At 29.3% G+C, this 23742-nt stretch overlaps 3 protein-coding genes across 3 annotated transcripts; 2 read left to right on the top strand and 1 right to left on the bottom strand.

Moving 5' to 3' along the window:
• The first annotated feature begins 1594 nt into the window (after positions 1-1594).
• On the top strand, positions 1595-3569 carry LOC101491781 (AP-4 complex subunit sigma). The gene is made up of 4 exons (XM_004503453.4): positions 1595-1822; positions 2636-2722; positions 3043-3111; positions 3278-3569. The coding sequence occupies exons 1-4, from the start codon at positions 1682-1684 to the stop codon at positions 3410-3412; spliced, it is 432 nt and encodes a 143-aa protein (XP_004503510.1). The 5' UTR covers positions 1595-1681; the 3' UTR covers positions 3413-3569.
• A 731-nt stretch (positions 3570-4300) lies between these two features.
• LOC101491465 (ATP-dependent 6-phosphofructokinase 3-like) lies at positions 4301-9153 on the bottom strand. Its single transcript, XM_004503452.4, has 13 exons — positions 8932-9153; positions 8687-8733; positions 8514-8553; positions 7735-7797; positions 7507-7644; positions 7186-7344; positions 6995-7048; positions 6781-6849; positions 6544-6673; positions 5759-6024; positions 5127-5175; positions 4881-5035; positions 4301-4707 (listed from the first exon to the last, which is right to left on the bottom strand). Exons 1-13 carry the CDS (start codon positions 9031-9033, stop codon positions 4540-4542), a joined length of 1440 nt encoding a protein of 479 aa, XP_004503509.1. The 5' UTR covers positions 9034-9153; the 3' UTR covers positions 4301-4539.
• Positions 9154-16661: 7508 nt separating this feature from the next.
• On the top strand, positions 16662-22963 carry LOC101491151 (mitochondrial-processing peptidase subunit alpha-like). The gene is made up of 13 exons (XM_004503451.4): positions 16662-16821; positions 17121-17375; positions 17777-18073; positions 19309-19476; positions 19594-19761; positions 19872-19952; positions 20110-20176; positions 20426-20523; positions 21392-21464; positions 21566-21636; positions 21762-21811; positions 22347-22459; positions 22548-22963. The coding sequence occupies exons 1-13, from the start codon at positions 16783-16785 to the stop codon at positions 22598-22600; spliced, it is 1533 nt and encodes a 510-aa protein (XP_004503508.1). The 5' UTR covers positions 16662-16782; the 3' UTR covers positions 22601-22963.
• Positions 22964-23742: the final 779 nt, after the last annotated feature.

Genomic DNA, 23742 nt, shown 5'->3' with positions numbered 1-23742 from the left:
CAAATGTAGAGTTTCTTCGATCCAAAACAATCCAAATAATGGGTTAGCCTCACGCCTAACATATAAAAAATTTAAACTATGGAAACAAACACTAAAATTAAAACAATCTCTAATAATAAAATCAATATAGCTGAAAAATTATTGATGAGCGTTCAATGCAATAATTACATTTAAAACATTTGAGATTCAAGAAAGAATTATATGGCGGATTTTTCTTTATTCAAAACAAGTCATTTTTTAATTTTTGTTGCATGGTGAATATGTTGTTTTGATTTTTCTCTAATTTACAAGATCAATATTTTGAGTTTTTCTATTAAAATTACAAATTTTATATTTAAAGATTTTTAAAAATAGAGTGGAAGAAAAATATAGTAAAAAAGAAGATGATGACGATGAAACTTTTACGAACAATAATTTATGAATGGTTTACTTTTATATTTTATATGTCATAAGCAGTATACACATGACAATCACATGACATTTTTTTAATGAAATTAACAAAATAACATTTATACAATCAAACAATAACATAAATGTTAACATTGCAAAAAAGTATCACTAAAAACACATAGTTTAGAAAGAAAAAAAATAACAAACATATCCAAAAATTAGATTAAACATAAATAATTAAAAGTATAATTTAGTTTTTTATTTATTTATTTATTTATTTTATTTTGAATTCAGATGATGAACTCTCCAGATGCCACCTTTTTCGATAACCTCTTAAGAGTGATGTTACTTCTTCAATCACAATTTAATTCGTATTCAACTTGATTTTCCATAAAGTTGCTCCTCGAATAGTATCTAGTAACTAACTAGCGGGACACAAAACCAAGTCAACATATAGTTCCAACTTTAACTTGAGGATTAAATCGTTGAATTTGGTTCAGAGTTCATGAACTAAATGTGTTAAAATTTAATTTATTAAGTAAATAAATTAAATTTGAGTTATAATGTTTGATTTGGTTGGTACATGAAATACTCGTTAATATATAATTGTTAAATAATATTTTACACTTGTTCTATATACAGTTAAATACGTTTGTGATCGATACATTTTTGTGGTACGATTGTGTGTTGATATGTTGATTGTATTTAGTTGATAATTATTAAAAAGTATAATTAATAATTATTTGAAGCATAATAATAATAATAATTGATTGTATTTAGTTGATAATTATTAAAAAGAGACTTATAATTAATAATTATTTGAAGTATAATAATAATAATTAAAGTTATGATAGAAATAATAGTTTTTTACGGAGCTATTTCACTTTTATTATTAACTATTTTATTTTATTTTTACAGAAATTAATCATCTAAAAGATTCAAAGATTTAAAATTATTTATTTTTAAGGTATGATTGTAGTTAATAAATCCAATTCAATTTAATAAATTAAACCGAACTATTTACGAATTTAAATCAAAACGAGTTCGGACTAAAACAAAACGTTTGTATCGAACTCAAAGAATCAAAATGAATTTTGTTGGTAACTGACAATTCGACTTATTTTCAATCTTACTAAAAAAAGAATTCACGAGTAATAATTAATAAAAATAATAAATTACGTAAAGTAAAATATAAATAAAATAAGTGTCCAAATAGGCTTTGAGTTGATCTGGTAAACAAGAAAGTGTATGCAGAGTGCAATTGAGATCCCAGAAGAAGAAGAAGAAGAAAATGGGGATTCGATTCGTGTTAATGGTGAACAAGCAAGGTCAGACTCGTCTTGCTCAGTACTACGAATATCTCACTGTCGAAGAAAGACGAACCCTTGAAGGTGAAATCGTTCGCAAATGCCTCGCTCGCAATGAGCACCAGGTTCCTTTCTTTTCCTTCATTTTCATCCCATCTTCAAATCTTACCTTTCTCATTCCATTTTATTATTATTCAACCGCAATTTTAGGGCACTTTTCGATTCAAGTTTGCGAGCATTAGTTTCAATTAATTTTATTCATTTCAACCGACTTGTTTAATCCGATTTGAATAAATACTTAGTTGCAAAGTGGAATTGGACGTAATCATCTGAGATTAAATTTTCATTCTATTCTTTGAATATTTTTTATCATAGAGAAAATAGCTGGTTTCATTCCACACCCCCAATTGGGGAAGACAAAAAATTTAGTGAGATATTATATGCAATACAATGCATTGTATTTTGTTATTTTAAACTATTTGAATGATTGGGAAGCTTAGTATCATTCCACTTTATTTTCATCCCTTTATATTAGTCCATATGGCCTAAGATATTAGGTTTTTTTTGTGTTAAGCATTAACCCTCCTGTTCCTAGAGAAAGAAGCTCTAGTAATCCGGAGTTTGGAGTTTGGCCAAGAGGTAAGTAAAGTCTTGTCAATGATTGTTCAGCCTGGTTTCTTACACAGGTACTCCCAATTGATTCATCCTTAATTGAAACTCATTAATCACTTGAGCTCAACCTATTGGTTGCCTAAGATGTTAGGTTAATGATTAATATGTTTTATGTAGTCCTTCCCATGTAATATGAGACTTTTTTAAACTTTCTCTTAATCATATTAACATGTTAGTTTATCCCAAAAACATATGGGATTGAGTTGTCTTATTGCTAGTTCTGTATACTATAATTGATCTTGCTGATGCATTTTTTTCATGGACAGTGTTCATTTGTTGAGCATCGCAACTACAAAATTGTATATAGACGCTATGCATCTTTGTTTTTCCTGGTTGGAGTTGATGATGGTGAGGTAATTCTTTTTTTCTATATTTCTCATTCTAATTGTTTCATACAAAGACGGTGAATAATTTGAAACAAGTAGATTATGTTAAATAGTCTAGCTTTGATCTTACTGACCAGTGATCGTGGCTTCAAACATGATCTGCTGGACATTGCTTGGCTTAAGTAATACTGTTTTAAACTGAGATACCTGAAGTCATTAGCCTTGTTAAACATTTCAGCTCCCGCAAAACTTCCCATGTATCACTTTTATCGTTGTTAAATATGATATCATTTGAAATCCTGCTTCTACTTGATTGTTCATTCTACCTTATGTGGATAATTTTGCAGAATGAGCTTGCTATTTTGGAATTTATCCATCTCTTAGTCGAAACCATGGATCGACATTTTGGCAATGTGGTAAGTTGTGCTGTGATTAGAGTCTGGGGAGTTTTGTGTTTGTTGAAAGTAATTAGTCTCCCCACATTACTCCTGAAATGCATTATTTTCTTCCTTCCATTTCCTGAACTTAGATTTAACCAAACACTGATTATTGTCTTTTTTTTTTATCTGCTTAAATTTGCAGTGTGAGCTAGATATCATGTTTCATTTAGAAAAGGTACATTTTATGTTGGAGGAAATGGTCATGAATGGATGTATTGTAGAGACCAGCAAATCAAATATTCTGACTCCTATTCAGCTGATGGATAAAACATCTTAAGAGAGACAAAAGAAGCATCCTGGAGCCGGTATTTCTATGTTACTATTAGCTGTCACTGCTGCTACTTTATGTGTACAATGAAAGTGAATGTAAACTACAGTAGTAAATCTCCGGTTTTCTTTATGAATAAAATGCAAAAGTTAGATTTTCATTTTCATTTTTTCCTTCCTCCTTGTTTGTATTGTATTGACTGTTGATTATTTGCTGATAAAAACACATCATGGTACTTGGTACGTATGTGCACAATACTTGTTATGAGCACACAAAAATGTAATACAACATTTTATATTTTTATATATAAAATATTTTCTATACGATATTAAAAAGCGTTAGATAATTTTTTTTCACTGATAGTTAAGTATATGATTGGATGAGTATAATTGATGTATAATGCATTTTAAATTCAATGAAAGGACTATTTTTATCACTTTTAGTCAGAACAGAGTTTTGAAGATAATTTTGATACAGAATAGTCAAGTATAGGATGCACCAAGCGACAATTTTGTATTTAAAAGAAAATAGAAATAGAAAAATATATTCTGGAACCAAACATATAATAAATGGAACAATTAGGAAGCCGGTCCTTTTTTTTGGTCAAAGTTGTCTGACTTGTACCCGTTTTCTAATTTCTACTAGAAGTATTTTACGTCCAAACTAGGCTAATTATGCATGAATATGAAACAAATAAGTTTGAAGCCATCAACGCGAATAAGAAGCTGGAAACATTACTTTAACTTGTGTCGAGGCTAGGTTCACTTAACAATTGAAGATATCTACTTGCCTAGAGTAATTTTCCAAGTTCAAACAATTTTGTTCACATTGGTAAACACGTCTAAATCCAGCAAGTTATATACTTAAAGTTCAATCTACCACTAGGTGAGTCGTGGATAAGAAATTGAAACTAAAACATTACAAAAGAATATATCTTCCTAATGTAAGATTTAGCTTTCCACTGACATTATGGACGTGGAAAGACAAAAAAATTGACTCATTATATATACTACTTTCAAGTTACAATTAAAACAAGGTAGAGGCTAAAATGATGGTAATAACATGTACAGACATAGCGAGTGATAAATACTGCCCACTTTTTAGATAACAAAATGGTTATATGAACAATGCTCGTCCTACTGATTAGATGCTGCTGCTGCTTCTTCTTCTTCTTCTTCTTCTTCTTCTTTCTTCTCTTCAATGACAGTCTTAGCCATCAAAAAACTGGGTTGATTTGTTGAAGATAAAAGCCTAGCCCACATTCTATCAGTTATCACTACTGTGTTCTGTCCTTCAGTGATTCTCTGTATCACAAAGCAACCAACATCCGAGAGAGTTAAGCAAGATTACAAGACCTTGTAGTCAAAATGTAATGCTATATAATATCCTAATCCTACTTAGAATTAGTTGTTATCTCATCTCATCATAACTTCAAAAACCAGAATCAACAAATACCATGATTGATTAACGAACTCACGTTAAAGGGTATATAAGTTTGTCTTCCATGCACAAGCCCACTGGTAAAACCAGTGTAACCTGCCATTGCTCCATGAACAGCACTTTGAGCAAGAAGTGTGCAGTATACGTTGTCAGAAGCATTGCTTGGAACAGCTCGAATCATATAGGTAGGATCTGTCAATTAGAAAAAGAAAGGGAAATAATTGATATTTCGGATATTGGTTCTTTTAGCATACTAACATCTTTAGTTTTCATCTTTACCAACCTATATATTTGAGAGTTATACCCATTGTCTTCTGGTTAGCAAAATAATCCTGCAACATCAGAAAATGCTCAAGTATAATACATTCATAGATGTTCTTCAATTACAAAAGAGTTGAATTGATATGCATTGACAGTCCAAAAAAGTTTTATATATGCATCCAATGACATCTCACCCAAAGATATTTATGAAGTTTTATATATGCATCCAATGACATCTCACCCAAAGATATTTATGGAAATATTTTAGGAACTAATATAACAATGATGCTTAATAGTGAGATATAATTGGATGCATATGGAAATAGAAATGCTTCTTTAGTACAACTTTTCATAAGGCTTCACATTGAAATCTTTAATTGAGAATCAGAAATAACATAAAACATTTAAAAATTCATCAAAACGGACACTGATGTTTCTTTCAAACATGCAAACTAGTATAGGTAGGGGTAGTAGGTGAAGGACTGGACAGATTAGCAGGTAATCATAGCCTAAATAAATGGACACGGCTCTTATGTAAGGATACAAACATGTCAAATTTCAATCTGTATTCCAGAAATAAATCAAGAGAATAATACAATTAAAAATGACATTGAGATAATAACCAGCACAAACAGAATAAACTATAATCAACACCTTCAACTTCTGTGATATCCATAGCCCAACATCTTGAAGAAGTTTGTTTCCGGAAGCATCCTGCTTCTGCATGGCTTGGATGCTCTCAGAAACAAGTTCCTGTCCTGCTCCTTCAGCAATCACAATAACCATGTGGCCATTTTCTTTTAGTCTTTTCTCTGCAAACTCAAAAAGTCCACCTGGACCTTCAAGGTAAAAGGGTGTCTCCGGAATTAAGCAACAATCCACATCCCGACTCGCAAGAGTAGCATACATTGCAATAAATCCTGCACCATGTACCCAAAATAAAGTATATATGAAGGACTCTCAAGCTTGATAACTACATCAACAAAAGAGTTGATTGACACGATATTAGCCGGTTTGTATTATTGTTGGTTACATACTTTTAGAGTCTGTTAAATGACATAATGATTTACATTGTACTGAACCCAAAAGTATTCTCTAAGAAGTCCGTGTCTTACTCAAATTTTTCTACTGGCATGATTTATTTTATATTTAAAAGTATTCTTTTAGAGTCTTTAAATGACATAATGATTCACATTGTACTGAACCCAGAAATGTTTTGTAAGAAGTCTGTGTCTTACTCATATTTTTCTACTGGCATGATTTTTTATATATTCAATAGTATTCTTGCTGATAAGAAATAAGTGGAGGCAAAAGCAGGAGACTAATTTCCATCTAATATGCTTCTTCAGGTCTAGTAAGAAACAAGATATAGTATTACTAGATGATTGATGTTAAGGAAGCTGATAAGTGGAGGCATTACAAGATATCAGGATACTTACCACTGTACCGTCCCATCAGCTTGACAACACCTATGCCGTTTTCAACACTTTCAGCTTCAACATGAGCTGCATTTATAGCACGTTGAGCCTCCTCAACAGCCGTGTCAAAGCCAAAGGACTTGTCAATAACCTATTCAGCCAGAGACAACAGAAAACCATCTAAATGTTAACCATGCTGTCTGGTTGCAAGCAATAAACGGATTCAATCTATTTCAATTGGAAGACAGAGAGATATACCGGAATATCGTTATCTATGGTTTTGGGGATTCCTACAACTGCAACCTTGAGGCCACGTTTTCTAATTTCCTGCGAGGATAATCAGGAAAGTGTTGTTAAACAAATTGCTATTTTGATGAAATTAATTTCATAGATTGCAAATGAATAATTGTGAAAAACTCATTTATATTCCTATGCCTAAAAGTATTCAATATTCTCATGGTTATTTATATACCTCAAAAATTCTATATGCACCCCTCTGAGTTCCATCTCCTCCTATTATATAAACCTGAAATTGACTAAGTTGTTATAAAAATCTTTATTTTGCTGAATATGTTAAGTCTGATGTATATACTGCATAGTACAATACAACATGTCAAGATGATATTATATATGTTCTAGTAATAAATAGAAAAAAATGCAGACCTGATTGATTCCCCTATCTTGAATACTGTCGACTATTTTAGTGGTGTCATGTCCACCTCGCGAGGAACCAAGGATAGTTCCGCCGCGCTTGTGTATATCATTTACGGTTTTAGGAGTTAGAGGGATTGTATTGTGAGCATAGAAGCCCTTGTATCCTCCCTTCACATCACAATACAACAACTTTTTAGTCATGAGACTAATAAACTAACAAAAAAGCATAACTCTGTGCATTTGTAATTGCATTATTTTTTATTTTGTTCATTATTATGTCTTCACTTGTATGAAATCTAAACAAATGCTTTTGTTTCAAGATTCACTTACACTGATTCCCAAAATTTTCTTGACACCATACATATGGTATAATCCACATACTAACTCCCTAATAACGGTGTTGAGTCCAGGGCATAAACCCCCACATGTCACTATAGCAGCCTGAACTTCATCTGGTTCGAAATATACCTGAATATCCAATTTAATTATACTTTCATAAAATAAACGCAGGGGGCCTAAACATATAAATTCACACGCATGGAAACTTGTGTTGCATACCCTTTGACGAGGTCCGGCACGCCGAAAATGTGTCCCTCTCGGACTATCTTTGTTAGCAATAATCTGTAAAACGAAAAGAGAAATAAATAATAAACTACATAAATAAATGTAATTGTGCCTAAGTTGCGACTGGTATTCCTGCAACTTTAAAAGAACCTCTTTATCAGAAAATCTTGGACCACTGTTTTAACTTGCATTGTCCTAAAGGAAGTTATAGTGTTTAAAGATCTTTTGAATTGAACTTAAACCACACCAAGTAGTTATCTCTTATCTGTCATAAGTGATAACATTTCATTACACTTTATAAGACACCGCTTCTATCATACAACATTAAGATGAATCTTATATGATATTAATATTTGATATACCAGTAATAAGATCAACCTTATTGATCTAAATTTAGTTTTTGCAGCATATGTATTGTTTTAATTGGATTATTATTAGTGTAGTACTCTCATACATATTATGATGCACATTATCGTTTTAAATTGCGGTCCACAACCATGATACGAGTTGTAATATTGCGAATTTTGAAATATCTGCAAGAGCATTCTAGCCGCAATTTGGCCGCATTTTCCCGTAATATAAATATTTATAGCGTAACCGGAACTGCGATTTAAAACCATAACACTACGTCAAAATTTGTCCGCATACATGGGATTGGATATGCATCAGATGAGTAATGGTCCTTTAGACAAAAGTTAAACCACGTTATGATGGAGCACATAATTTTGCTTAAGATAACCGAAAATTTATCCCAAAATAAAATAAAATATAACCTTTTGAGGAACACTGTCATCGATGTGCACGAAATATTGCCTGGCAAGTAGAAAAAATAAAAAAATTAATAAAATGATCAATAAAAAGAAATTATAAAATAAAAAATGAATGAATTAAATATAATAAATTCTATGAGAAGTGTGTTGCTGAGTAGGAAATATAAAAAAATTACTTGACTACTGAATAAGCAGGATGGTCTTGTAGTGGATTAGAATAAGCCTACGAAGCACCAAATAACAAAAATTATTATATATATACAAAACTAGCGAGCAACGCAAAAAAATGAAAAGATGAATGATGATTGTTATTATTACATATGTATTGAATACAGTGATATTAATGGTAAGTAGAGAAGAAGCATGTTTTAACGGGGCGTAAGAGAAAAGAATAAAGAGAAGAATTAGAACGACGACGTACTGGTAATTCTGGAATGTAATCGGATAAATGAGGAACATCTTCGAGAACATAACCGGCAGAGCCTCTAACAATTTTAGGCTTTGAATTTGGAGAAGAACCCATGAGTGTGTAGCAGTAAAACAAGGGTGAGAGAATTGAATTGAATTGAATTGTGGATTAGGGATTATGGATTGATTGAGAACGCGTGAATGTATAACATTCAAAGGTATAAACGAGTGGATTACAAAATGGTCGTATTTATAGTAAACTATGTTGACCATTACTCATAATCAAGCTTCTTAAAACTCCACCGTTGCTTTTGCTTTCTTTCCTTTTCTTACAAAAATATTTACAGTTCAAAATAAGTGAAACTCAAACAGGTGGCGCCAAATTGTTTGTTTGGTCAAGGACAACAAGGAATACTGGAACCGCCTGGCTAAATTTTAAGGTAAATGTTAACAAGGCAAATGTAGACATTCATTTTTTTAAATTTGTGGAATTTACATTATGAAAATGTAAAAGGGAAATATTTCATTCAAATTTTTTTTTTATTGTTTATTAAGTGTAAAAGTAATTGTTAGCATGATTCAAATTTTAATATTAAGTTTTTCATAGTCTATAATAAATATTTTAATAAAAATATTTTTCAGATACTTTAGAACAAAAATTTATTAAATTAATATAACTAAATTTGTAATTTTTTTAAATCAATAATTTACTCAATTATTTTAATATTTATGGAGATAATATTAATTTTAGATAAAATTTAAATAGTTTCATATTTGAAATTATTATAATATGAGATATTTTTATTAAATAGAAAATATTTTTAGAGATATTTTTATTAAATAATTTTTTTAAGCATAACTGAATTGTTTTAATGGTCTTATCTTTGAATCGTTTGTGAAGGAGTATGTGTGATTTAGAGGAGTATAAGTTTTGTTTGTAAACTATCTCAACATCAAATTTTTGGAAATAATATCCTCCGTCAAGGCAAATTAACTAATAAATATATATAAGTCTTTGTGCGTGATTTAGATTTTTAAAGAGACGACACAATTCTTTATTTTCATGTAAGATTTTGTGTGTAATTCTTAACGATTTTTAATTTTAGTAAAAACTATTTAAGTAGATAGAGAAGTATGAGGTTATTTCAAAAATTATTTTTATTGATCTATATAACCAAAAGTACAATCAAATAAGTTTATTATATACAAAAGCACATCAATTTTCTTTAATATAATTTATATTTATATTATAGATATGAGAGAATAATCTTATACTTGATTTTCAAGTAACATAGACTTTTTGGAGTGGCGGAAGAGAAGGCCAGAAGCACAGTGTATTCATATTTTTAATTAATTTAATCATATAGGAATTTTCATAAATAAATAAAAAAAAGTGAAGATTGTTGGTAAAAATGAAAAACTTATTGATATTCAATGTCAAGGGTCTAAATATTCAGGCCTTTCAAAAGAAAATAAAAAATAACCATAATCCACTCATACATAATTTCAAGCATATCACAAACGTTTTATTATTATCTTGGTTTTCCAAATTTAACCGTGTAAAAGGCATGCACCACTGAATTTATTAGTTAGATGAAAATCACGAAAAAGAGTTATGAAGTCACGTTCAAAATGGATGGCGCAAAAACATTGAATCACACGGAGTTGATGACCGTCCAGAAAAAGGTTGGGAAAAGATGCTTTGACATTGCCATGAATTATTGTTGTCTAGACCAAAAGTACTATTTTCTCTATTTCGCAATAAGAGTGAATCAAGATCCATATATTAAAAAATAAAAAATTTATTTTATTAAATTATTTGTCTTAATTATTAATAGAAGAAGAAGAAGAAGAAAGGCATGGAGGTGATAGCTGACAAGACATAGCGCAAAAAACAAGTTAAGCTTGCTTCGCGGAAAGGGGGCACAAGTTGGATCGGTCTGAGGAATCCTTCGATGGCCCACAAAAGAAACAAGTCATCGTATCATAAGATTTCAATTTCTACCGGTATCCAGAGGTTCTACGGCTACAACAAGTACATGGTTAAATTTTTCCAACGAAGACGAGATAAATATTCCTCTGAACACATTGGGGATTTGCGTGTGGGGATGATAAAAATCTAAAATATATAAAAGTAATTAATAAAAAAAAATAGTTACAATCTCGTATATACAACTCAAATAATAAAAAAAATATTAAAGTTTTCTTAATATATACATGTGATTTTAGTCTGTAAGATTTTTGACAAAAAAGATATAAAAAAAAAATTATTTCTAGAATGTCATGGATGTGTTCGTTTAATCTTAAGTAAAAATACTTTTTAGTTTAGAGATTTATTTAAAAATATTTTTTTTTGTTGATTATCATAATTTTTTTAAATTTTAATCTATTTGTATACAACTTTATAAAAAGTTATTTTTAAACTACAAAATTATCTTTAAGGACGTTGTTTTTTTAAATACATTAATTTTGTTCTTTTTTATAATTTCTATAATATTATTGTCATAGTTTGATTATCCATAGTTATTAAAAAGATCGTTATTAAACAACTAAAATATTTTAAATTGGTCAATTTAACAATTATTACTTTAATTCATTTCTTAGATTCATTTTAAAATTGATTAATATACATTAAGTACTCCAAAAAAAAATCTATGGAATAAAAAATAAATTTGTATCAACATGTGAATAAAGAAAAATAAAATAATCCAAATAAAAGGTATAAAAACAACAACAAAATAATATGGAGAAATAAAAAAATAAAATAAAATAAAAGAGAAAGAAGAAAATTTGATGAAAATCTAGATCAAAGTCGCTTGATAAAAGTTGATAGAAGGCAATTTCAAAATTATTTAAATAAAAAAAGTAAGAATAATTACATCATTGTTTTCTCAGCGGTGAGTGAAGTTCTGTAATTTTAAATTATGTGACATTTTTATCTCTCATTTATGTATGACATAAAAGAATATAACAAGCTACTAATTTTTAGTTAAAAAAATAATTTTTCAAATATATGAAAGAAACACTATTTAACAGTAAAATATGATTTTTAATTTACAAAAATTAGCGCACCCATCATCTATGACCATATAAATTGTTTTTTTCATTTTATTTTTTAAAAAAGGCCTGTATATGTTGTACTATAGTGTATTGATAAATTTAAGAATGAAAGTAAAAATAACAAATATGCACGTAAAATAACATACAAATTTAATGTCAAAGCAGACGAGTGAACGTATATACAACTCAAATAATAAAAAAAATATTAAAGTTTTCTTAATATATACATGTGATTTTAGTCTGTAAGATTTTTGACAAAAAAGATATAAAAAAAAAATTATTTCTAGAATGTCATGGATGTGTTCGTTTAATCTTAAGTAAAAATACTTTTTAGTTTAGAGATTTATTTAAAAATATTTTTTTTTGTTGATTATCATAATTTTTTTAAATTTTAATCTATTTGTATACAACTTTATAAAAAGTTATTTTTAAACTACAAAATTATCTTTAAGGACGTTGTTTTTTTAAATACATTAATTTTGTTCTTTTTTATAATTTCTATAATATTATTGTCATAGTTTGATTATCCATAGTTATTAAAAAGATCGTTATTAAACAACTAAAATATTTTAAATTGGTCAATTTAACAATTATTACTTTAATTCATTTCTTAGATTCATTTTAAAATTGATTAATATACATTAAGTACTCCAAAAAAAAATCTATGGAATAAAAAATAAATTTGTATCAACATGTGAATAAAGAAAAATAAAATAATCCAAATAAAAGGTATAAAAACAACAACAAAATAATATGGAGAAATAAAAAAATAAAATAAAATAAAAGAGAAAGAAGAAAATTTGATGAAAATCTAGATCAAAGTCGCTTGATAAAAGTTGATAGAAGGCAATTTCAAAATTATTTAAATAAAAAAAGTAAGAATAATTACATCATTGTTTTCTCAGCGGTGAGTGAAGTTCTGTAATTTTAAATTATGTGACATTTTTATCTCTCATTTATGTATGACATAAAAGAATATAACAAGCTACTAATTTTTAGTTAAAAAAATAATTTTTCAAATATATGAAAGAAACACTATTTAACAGTAAAATATGATTTTTAATTTACAAAAATTAGCGCACCCATCATCTATGACCATATAAATTGTTTTTTTCATTTTATTTTTTAAAAAAGGCCTGTATATGTTGTACTATAGTGTATTGATAAATTTAAGAATGAAAGTAAAAATAACAAATATGCACGTAAAATAACATACAAATTTAATGTCAAAGCAGACGAGTGAACTTTATGAATTAGCTTGTGTAAAAAATAATTTATAAATTAGTATTTTAGTCTCTTAGTTTATTTTTTTGTTTCATTTTAGTCTCGTAATTATTTTTTGTACTGTTTTAATTATTTATTATATTTTTGTTAATTAAATTGATTATTTTTGTTAGATTTAATTGTAATTTTAGTTTCACTATTTTTATTGATTCACAAATTTGGTCTTTTTATTTTAAAAATCGATAATTTTGGTATCTCCTTTTGATTTTTTAACTAAAAAATAATGACGTGAGATGTTTTAAATAACGTGACATATAATAGGATGAAGTATAGTGATTAATACCTATGAATTTGGAATAAAATATCGTAAAAACTTAAATTTCAACTTCGAATTTTTTTTTATATTTTTAATTTAATTAATGACATATGAATAATTAATGCATTCACATAATTTTATATTCTAGAATTGTATGTCACATCACTTGAAAATATGTCAAATCGTCGTTTTTTAGTTTAAAAATACGATAGAGGGACCAAAATTATCGACTTTTAAAATAAGAGGACCAATTCTATGAATTGATAAAAATAGAGGGACTAAAACTACAAGTAAACATTTTCGTTAATTTTTGAAGAAAAACATTAATTTTTATCATCCCCTCTAACTCATCTTCAAACTTACAAACCATAAATTTGTGATCTCATACAATTTAAAAACCCATAAGATTAATCAAATTTATGACTTTCAAACTCATAACCTTTCAAAATTAAAACTTATAAATTCAATTTTATAAGCTTTCAAATTCATAAAAATGAAAATTCTTCAAACTCATTTCTTTTCCAAACGAATATTTTCTATAAGTTTGTAAAGTTGTATTTTTATCAATTAGTAATTAAATCCCATTCTACAATTTTTTTAATCTTAACCTTTCAAAATATAATTCTTAATCTTAAAAATAACCTATTTTAAGAAACAAAATTTTCCCAATTTATACAAAAAAAAAAATCACGATCTTTAGGTACACAAGAGATAGATAAAAAAAAATAGTTCAATACTAAATTAATAAAATAAAATATTTGAAAAACTTTGATTAAAACTCTTAAACGGTTTTTGTTGATCCAATTATCAGATAAATAAATTGGAATCAAATCCAAAATAAAAAGATAATTTTTTCTTTTGTATGAAAGAGAAAAATAATAACTAATTTAAGAAAGGAGGAAAAGATAATAAGAAAAAGGTACTTAAAAATGAAAAGAAGATGAAAATGTGGAGATTAATTTGAAATTTTTTCATTTTTCTAAGCTTGAAGATTATAAATATAAAAGATTATGAGTATAAAAGTGAGCGAGGAGAAATAAACGTTAAAATCTGAACATTCTTTTGTAAAAAAATAACAAAAATGATCATTTTAACTGATAAATATATAGTTAAAGGAACGCAATATAATATAAATTCATTAAATAACTAAGATGAAACTAAAAAATAAAATTGACTACAAATCTAATTTAGCCAAAAATGATTGCACAATATCTATTGAAATATGTTTAGCGTAGTGATTAAATTTTACCATGATTTATTAACTATTAATGCACATTGGTTCATTTTATCTAAATTATTAGTTAAAGTCAAACTAATAAGTTATGAATCTAATTTGTAACCATGTATAAATATTATTTAGTTTTTATAATTTTTTATGAATTATTGAAATAGAAGATAAAAATATTAGGTAAATCAAAAGGTAAGAACCTCTGCAAGAAGAAATAAAAGAGGACGAAGAAAAAGTGGCGAATAAGTTAAGGTTCGGGATATGTTTTTTTGTGGCAAATATAAACATTGCTCTTGATCATACACGTCAATTTGACGGGTTAGACTTAGGTGGAAGCTGGATCTAAAAGGTTTTTAATTGACTATGTATTTAGTTAATTTAAAAATTGAAGAACAATGTTATTTTCTGTTAACAACAGTTTAATATTGATCAAACGATGGAGATTTTTTTTTGGGTTAAAATAGAGGAAAATAATTCCTTCAAAATCTGACTTTTTAAAATTTTCACTGTGTTATTCCCTAAGAGTTTTAAGTTCTTCTGTATTTTTTAATTCATGCAATGGCGCGGCAGAAACATTAAGGTGATATAATTTTTTAAATTTTAGTATATAAATAAACAAAATATAATATTGTATTGCATATAAAAATTTTAAGGTGTAAATTTACAAAAATGTATTGGAGATAGATAATAGATCAAATTTTGATTTACATTTTTAATAATTAAAAATTAGTTAGAATTTAGTTTGAAATTTTTATTTTATTTTATAATTATAGTATTTTATTTTATAATTATAAATTATTCTCTCATGTTCTTTATAATAGACATTTAAATTATAGTTTTAACTTCTTAAAGATTTTGAAAATCTTGTTCTAATCTTAAAAATACAATTTTAATAATTAAAAAAATTAGTCAAATAGACATACAATCTACATTATATGCAATGAAAATCTTGTTCACATAGACATACAATCTACATTATATGCAATGAATATCTACATATATCAATCTTTATGATACAACCTACAAACCAATTTATATGATACAATCTACATGATGCATGTTATTTGAATAATTCGTATAACAAGAAAAGATTCACAAATAGCATGTTATCTTCACATATTAGACTCAAATAAACGACAACTCAACGGTAACAATTCAACTCGTAAAAACAATTGAAATAGTAAAATACACTGATTATCGATCTCAAAATTACAACAACACACAACACAATATCTATATTAATTATCATATAGTATTAACCTATGTCATGTTTAATTGAAATTTATTACCATTAACATATATTAAACCACAATTATCCTATAAAATTATAAAATTTGATTTTCACAATTTTGTCACAATTAATAATTATTTATTTTTCAAAATTTTAATATAAATATTTTTTAATATAAAATTTAACTACTTCAATACATTCAATCAAATTTATACGTAAAAATTTCATTCAAATTATAGGTCAGATCACTTTTTTTGACTTTGAAAATATCATCCTATAATCATATAAAGAAAAAATAGAACTAAAACTGTAATTTTAGACTTTGGATAAAGACAATTCAAATATAAAATTTTAGATTACGTTGATTTGAAAAGTATTAAAGTCCGACTTGAGTTGGTATATAAAATATATTAAATATAAAAAAAAAATAATAATTTTTTTAAATTTTTTTTTTAAATTTTTTGAAGTAGCTAGTATTATGGCTATATATATTTTGAAAGTTTTTAACTCAATAGTTTGTTAAGGACTTGTGCTTAGTTTTTGTTTAATAACATGTTTTTGGGTTTTTCTAATTTTATTTTAAAAAAAAAGTGGGTACATGCACGCAATTGCATTTGGAAAATTAAAGTGGGTGATTTTGTAGCAAGGGGGTGTGTAAAGCAAAGATTGAAAACGAGCTATCCACTGTACAATAAAAAAAAGTAAATAGTCCAATAACTAAAAGAGTCTTCATTCTTCTTCTCCGCCCTAAAAACGAATCACACAAACAAAAACTCTGCTTATTCTTACGAGATTGAGATTCACCATGTACAGAAACGCTGCTTCACGTCTCAGGGCCTTAAGGGTTAGTATATTTCTTCTTCTATTTCATCTATCTTTCAATTTCAATTCAAATACTTATTTGCATGCCCTAGATCTCATCATCATCACCTCTCATTTTCGATTGCCACAAAATCTACACTCACATATTTTAATTCAGTTCAATTGATTTGTCCCTATACTATTATTTTAGAATTTACCGAGCCTGGAATATTATTTTAATTTCGTATTTAGATTTAAAACATGGCATAAGATTGATTGATTTTCTGATGGTTTGGATTGTGGTTGTGTAATTTATATATGCTATTGAACCATTGTGTTTAGGCCCGTTCATACAATAGAGTACCTATCAATGCTAGATTTGCAAGTTCAAGTTCTGTTGCAACTAAACAACCCTCTTCTGGGTTGGGTGGTTTACTTGGATGGATAATTGGAGATCGATCCACTTCTGTGCCACCACTGGATTTCCCACTTCCTGGCGTTACACTTCCCCCTCCATTGCCTGATCATGTTGCGCCGGGGAAAACAGTTATTACTACACTCCCAAATGGACTCAAAGTCGCCTCTGAAACATCAGCTGTATGAATTACTCTCTCTGTTCTTTTTTATAAGAATGTTTTACTTTTCTCTCATATATTAAGAATGTGTTAAGAAAAGTAGATAGTGTATTTAATGTGCCGATTTTGTGTATAGATGTTCCTTAAATACCTTTTGTGTATGATTGCGTCAAACTTTAACTTTTCATTTTCCAATATAACTTAGTACATAGTAGTATTAATAAGAGATATATTTGGAAAATGCATCTAGTAATTGGAAACCAGACTTATATTAAGGGACAATTTTTTTAAAGGGTGCTTATAATTAGGGACCGAGGTAATAATTGTCGGTCTATGCTATGTATTATCTTATCTGTGCATTTATTTGTGTTCGCTAAAATTCTTAAGTTTTAAAGTATTGACAGAATCATTCTTGTTTTTCAGTCTCCCACCGCCTCGATAGGTCTATATGTAGATTGTGGTTCAATCTATGAGACCCCATTAACTTTTGGGGCAACACACCTGCTTGAGCGGATGGCCTTCAAGACCACTACAAACAGGAGTCATTTTCGAGTGGTCCGTGAGGTGGAGGCAATTGGTGGCAATGTGCAGGCCTCTGCTTCTAGAGAGCAAATGGGTTACACTTTTGATGCTTTGAAGACATATGTTCCTGAAATGGTGGAGTTGCTTGTTGATATTGTGAGGAACCCTGCATTCCTTGATTGGGAGGTCAATGAGCAGGTAACTTCCCTGGATTCTTATGAGAACTTCTAGAATGTTTTTCCTGATTGTTTTGTGCATAACTCAAAGTACTTCTGTTGGAACTTGAAAGTGTAAGTTGGGTATGGGTTAGTTGCCAAACCCTCAAATGACAAGGCATTAGGCGAACCCGCAGCTTTTTCAGGATAAAAAATGTTCAATTAATAATCATCAGACTGATAAGAGTTGAATGCAAAGTTCGTCATGAGAAAGTATCAAAAGCCAAAAATAGTCCTGCATGAATGAGTAATTCTAAAAGAGATATTAGAAAAATGATATAGACCTTAGTTTTATGTCAGCATGAACATAAATGGGAAGCAGTACTAGCAGTAGTGACCTATAGAAGGCCTCAAAAGAAACCATATGCATACATGTATTTGTGATAGAAATCCAATGGGGGACTGGAAAGTTGAATTAGATTACTTATATTAGATTATTCGAATAAATTAATTGTGATTTGTAAATGAAAAAATTAGTATTTTAGAAAATAATGTTTAGCAGTGTGTTTCAGTCGAGATGAAACTGTCTCTGTCAGCAATATTATCCATATTGCCTTTAGTGTTTTCTTGCTTCTTTGGTCCTGCTACTTCTCCACAGCCTACTGTCAAACTACATCACAGGTCCTATTTGTGTGTGTCTAGGTGTTGTTGTTGTTGGGTTTTATCTGTCCTTCACATACCTAACTCCTGACTCAAATCACCCTTTAGTTCGCATACCTCAATTTAGTGTGTGGCTTAAGCTTTAAATGCTGATAGTTAATTTTTCGGAAACCTTAACGATGGGCACCTCATATATTATGCCCAGGGCTCTGTTTTTGGCTTGCCTCATTGGACCACCATACCTGGAGCTAGTTCTACTGTCTTAAACACACATATGTGATTGAGTAATGAGTTTAAGTTATAGAAAAACTTACTTTGTGCATAGAAAAAAAGTTTATGTATTAAGATAATCAGCTTAGATGCCTTACGCTCGTCAGTTTTTTATATCTAAATTTTAACTGCTTTTTAGAATAGCAAAAAGTTGCTGTGTCTGTGAATATTAGTTTATAGTTGACTATAATGTGTTTCAGAGTGAGTAATCATGGTTCATATGGGCAATGTTATATAAAGATTGGCTGCTTTATAGTGACTTTGTACCTTCCCAATGGTTACATTTGTCATTCATGACCTTTTGAATTTTCTGCTGTTATTAATACCAATTACCACAATTATATGTAGCTTCTGAAAGTTAAGGCTGAGATTGGTGAAGCCTCCAAAAACCCTCAAGACTTGCTATTGGAAGCAATCCATTCTGCTGGTTTTTCTGGTGCATTGGCTAATCCTCTTTTAGCTTCAGAATCAGCAGTAAATAGACTAAATGGTACACTTCTGGAGGAATTTGTTGCTGTAAGTTGTCAAAGTTGACGTTTATGTATAATATAGTTTAAGTTGTCTCCCAAATATCTATTTTTTCTCTAAAAAATCCACCTTGCTTATGAGACTTCAAATTTTATAAAACATCAGGAAAATTATACCGCGCCTCGGATGGTACTTGCAGCTTCTGGTGTTGAGCATGAGGAATTGTTATCCATTGCCGAACCTCTTTTGTCTGATTTACCGAGTGTTCCACGTCCAGAGGAACCAAAATCAGTATACACTGGTGGTGATTATCGTTGTCAAAGTGAATCAGGGGTATGCATTAGAAAAAATATATATTTTGCTTTGTATTTCTGTTTACATCTCTATTTTTTGAAAGTTTGGGCTTACACATCTGTCAAGTCTAACATTCCTTTAATGGCCAGAGGACCCATTTTGCTCTTGCATTTGAACTTCCTGGTGGCTGGCATAATTTGAAGGACGCTATGGCTTTGACTGTGCTTCAGGTCTTGATTATGTCTTTTATTTGTCTTCTTTTCCATTTTTTATGGTGGCTAGAAATATGGACAAGAATGGATTGTTTGGTTAGCTCCTTAAAGTATATTTATATTATTCTAGTTTCTGCTATGTCAGTATATGACTTTATTATCTTACATAATACAGATGTTATTGGGCGGCGGTGGATCATTCTCAGCTGGTGGACCTGGTAAAGGGATGTATTCACGACTGTGTAAGTTATCTTGAAGTATTCAGTCTGATCTGGCTCTTTAGTTGAAGCTTGGAACAGAAATTTAAACTTCAGATGCCCACTTAGTCAGTTACATATCTAAGTCCTGTATTCGACTATACAATTTGCGATGGCCTAGATTTTTTTGTATAACGTTTGCAACTAAGTATTTTATGCCCCTCTAAGAAAAATAAAATATGTATTCTCTTGTAAATATTGTCACCTCAACATTCTTGCTTTTATGATATGCAGATCTTCGTGTTCTGAATGAGTATCCACAAGTTCATTCAATTTCGGCATTCAACAATATTTACAATAATACTGGCATTTTTGGTATCCAAGTCACAACAGTAAGTCCCTCTAAATCCTGTCCATAATGAAATCCTATTTTCTGGAAATATTGGAGTTTTTATGTTAGTTCAATTTATATGTAATGTAACTAAAGATAATTTATGTTAACCCTTAAAGGAGCCCTTAACCCCAATTTCAGTGTGTTTTGGAGCCATTAGATAATGGTTCACAAAGATTGGTGGCTTAGTGTGTAAATTGGCTCTGTTAGGTTACAATAATCCTTGGACACATCTGTGTTGTGTTTTTGAGACTGCAGTTCAGTGTATTATCCGTGGTTCATTTGTTTAGTCTAAATAATGTTTTGTGCAATTCAGGATGAAGGGACTTAATTGTAACAATTGATAATCTGAAGGACTAAAAATACAGTTAAGCCAAATATAAAATATTAACCATATGCACACAGATTATATAAAAAATGCCATGCATAATTCTTTGCATAACCTGATGACAAATTTACAACAATTCAGTGTGCACTTTGTTGAGTGGGTAAAAAGTGGGAAGGTGGAAAGCAGCTGTTGGAAGGAATGATACCCTCTTTTGGGTACATGAATGAAAACCTTTTCAACTGAAGTTATTAACTGATGAAAATTAATACTATCTATTTTCGACCTTCTCATATTTTTGGCCTGCCAAGGAACGGCAAGTGTTTTGCCTTCCAAAATTTTCACCTTCCGGCTTTCTATATATTAAACCAAACAGACATATGCTTGTTTATTTGTTGGTCAAAATGCCAGGAACCATTCAGCTTGTTTGTGCATATGATTGATATAGTCCACTCTATATTATGACTGTCTGCACTCTGCAGAGTCTTTTATTAGTATTCTTTATTTATTTTATCATGTGACCTTACTCTCATTTATGTATTAGGGTTCAGATTTTGTGTCAAAAGCCATTGATATTGCAGCTAATGAGATTCTTGCAGTTGCTACTTCTGGACAAGGTATGCTGTTATGCTCTTCCACTAGTATTTTGCATCTTGATGATCACATTTTGATTGGTAGCCTTACAGTTACAACGCATTATGTTGGCTTCTGTCTGCAGTTGACCAGGTACAGCTGGATCGTGCCAAACAAGCTACAAAATCTGCTATTTTGATGAATTTGGAATCAAGAGTATGTAAATGCATCTCAAATAAAAAATTTACTTGAAAGTTTTGACTGAAAATTTGTTTTACAATTAAATTTGTTGTTGTTTTTCTTTGTTACTATCTGATCGGTGTCGAACTTGATGTTTTCAGATGGTTGTTTCAGAAGATATAGGAAGACAAGTTTTGACATATGGTGATAGGTATGGCTTATGAATGACATTCTAAATTTGCTGTCAATCTCGGCTTAATGATTAAATTCACTGATATCTTTATGTTTCTGGATGTGTTGAATTATTAATCAGATGTGTTTTGTTGCTTGTATACTGTTTTTTTCTGTTTGTTTTCTTTTTTAGCAATGAGATTAAGGATGCAACGGTGGTGAAAAACTGAAAATATGTTTGATCTTTTAGAAAATAAAATAGCATTCAACATGTGATTGTATCTTTAACTAAAAAAATTTAGTTTGGGCCATTGTTGAATTTTCTGTTAGATTGTAAATTTAGTCTTCGGTACTAGTTCGTGTTAGTGTGCTTTTGGAATTGAAAAGTTCTGTGCTAACTGCTAAGCCCGGATAGTGACACCATATTTGATTTGATATTTGTGTATAGAAAGAACCTAAAAGCGAAGTTGTGAGCTTTAGTGTAAAATGTTGCGCGATGCATTTGTTGCTTGCATTTGTTGTATGCTCGAAAGGGTATATTGTCTGTAGCTAAATGTTGTCTTTCCCCTTCTCAGGAAACCTGTGGATGACTTTTTGAAGGCAGTGGACGAAATAACTTTGAAGGACATTGCTTCAATTTCCCAAAAGCTCATTTCTTCCCCTCTCACAATGGCATCATATGGAGATGGTATTATCTTCTCTCTTTTTTTTTTAATAAAATAACTCAATGATTCTACCTTGTGTAGTAAGTAACCTTGCTCCTCTATGTTCTGCAGTTTTATATGTTCCAAGTTATGAATCAGTGAGCAGGAAGTTTCATTCAAAATGAGATTGCTTTTTCTATCCATCAAATCAATTCTTCTTGACATGTGATCAAGTCTTGTGCGGCTAAAAGATGTATAATTAAATTGAAATCCTAAATATGCTTAAGATGTATAATTAAATTGAAATCCTAAATATGCTTGTTGTAGTCAATAAATTAGTGTATGTGCGCAAGCAACATTTGCGTATCTCATTATTTTTTGTTACACAACCCTTGAATGAATGACCTAGAAGAACATCTGATGGATGTTTTCTAGGATTAGCTTTAAGCTGTTGCATTATTTTTGGATTGAAAGCCCTACGATGGGAAACAAGTCATAATTTTCAGGATCATGTTGAGTTAAATAAATATATTCTTAGATAGTTTGTACTTTGCTTGCATTTTTTCAGATTTTATGATGATTACAGTTATGGGATGATCTATTTGCAAGATAGGTTCAATTATATTAAAAAAAATAATTTAAAGTATTTTAAGTCAAATATTTTCGTTTCTTACATATTCAACATAAGATAAAACACTAAATTTATTGTAACTGATTGTTATACAGTACAAGTTTTATTTTTTATCTCATAAGGCCTGTGCAAATATTTTTGTTCTTAACAAACTCATACATTTGATGTTTGCATTGATCGGATGATTTTTCCTTTCCTCTATGTAGATTATCAGGTCATCTTAGATGGTAACGAAGATAATTGATATTACATAAAATTTCTCATATATCTCGTGGGAATCAACAATTTAACAAACCTATTTAACAACCCACCTACATTCCACTATTCATTGATATTGCAAGTTATTCATTATCGCTCGTTAAACATAGCCAGTGAATTAAAAAATTGAAAAAAAATACTTGAAATTATATTTACTTATTTAGATATTGTATAAGCATAATTTTTTTTACAGAAAAATATAAGCATCGTTACTGTAGCCGAAAATATATTCTAGCATTTTCCTGCCCAATAATATGTTTAGTAAGGACTGAGATATTTTCTTACTTTTGCTGTAACTTATTCCCAAGCTGGCCCGAGAAGAAGGTAGCTTGGGTCCAATTGGTCAAAACAACATTTTGACGAGTAAAATTGAAGAAATCTAGCAATTATAATAATCAATTCAATTATTATAAGATAATATTAACCAATCAACATCAT

Source organism: Cicer arietinum, chromosome 6 (genome assembly GCF_000331145.2).
Source record: "Cicer arietinum cultivar CDC Frontier isolate Library 1 chromosome 6, Cicar.CDCFrontier_v2.0, whole genome shotgun sequence".
Lineage (NCBI taxonomy): Eukaryota > Viridiplantae > Streptophyta > Magnoliopsida > Fabales > Fabaceae > Cicer > Cicer arietinum.
The sequence above is the reverse complement of the archived record's forward strand: the minus strand, read 5'-3'. Positions and strand labels throughout refer to the sequence as shown.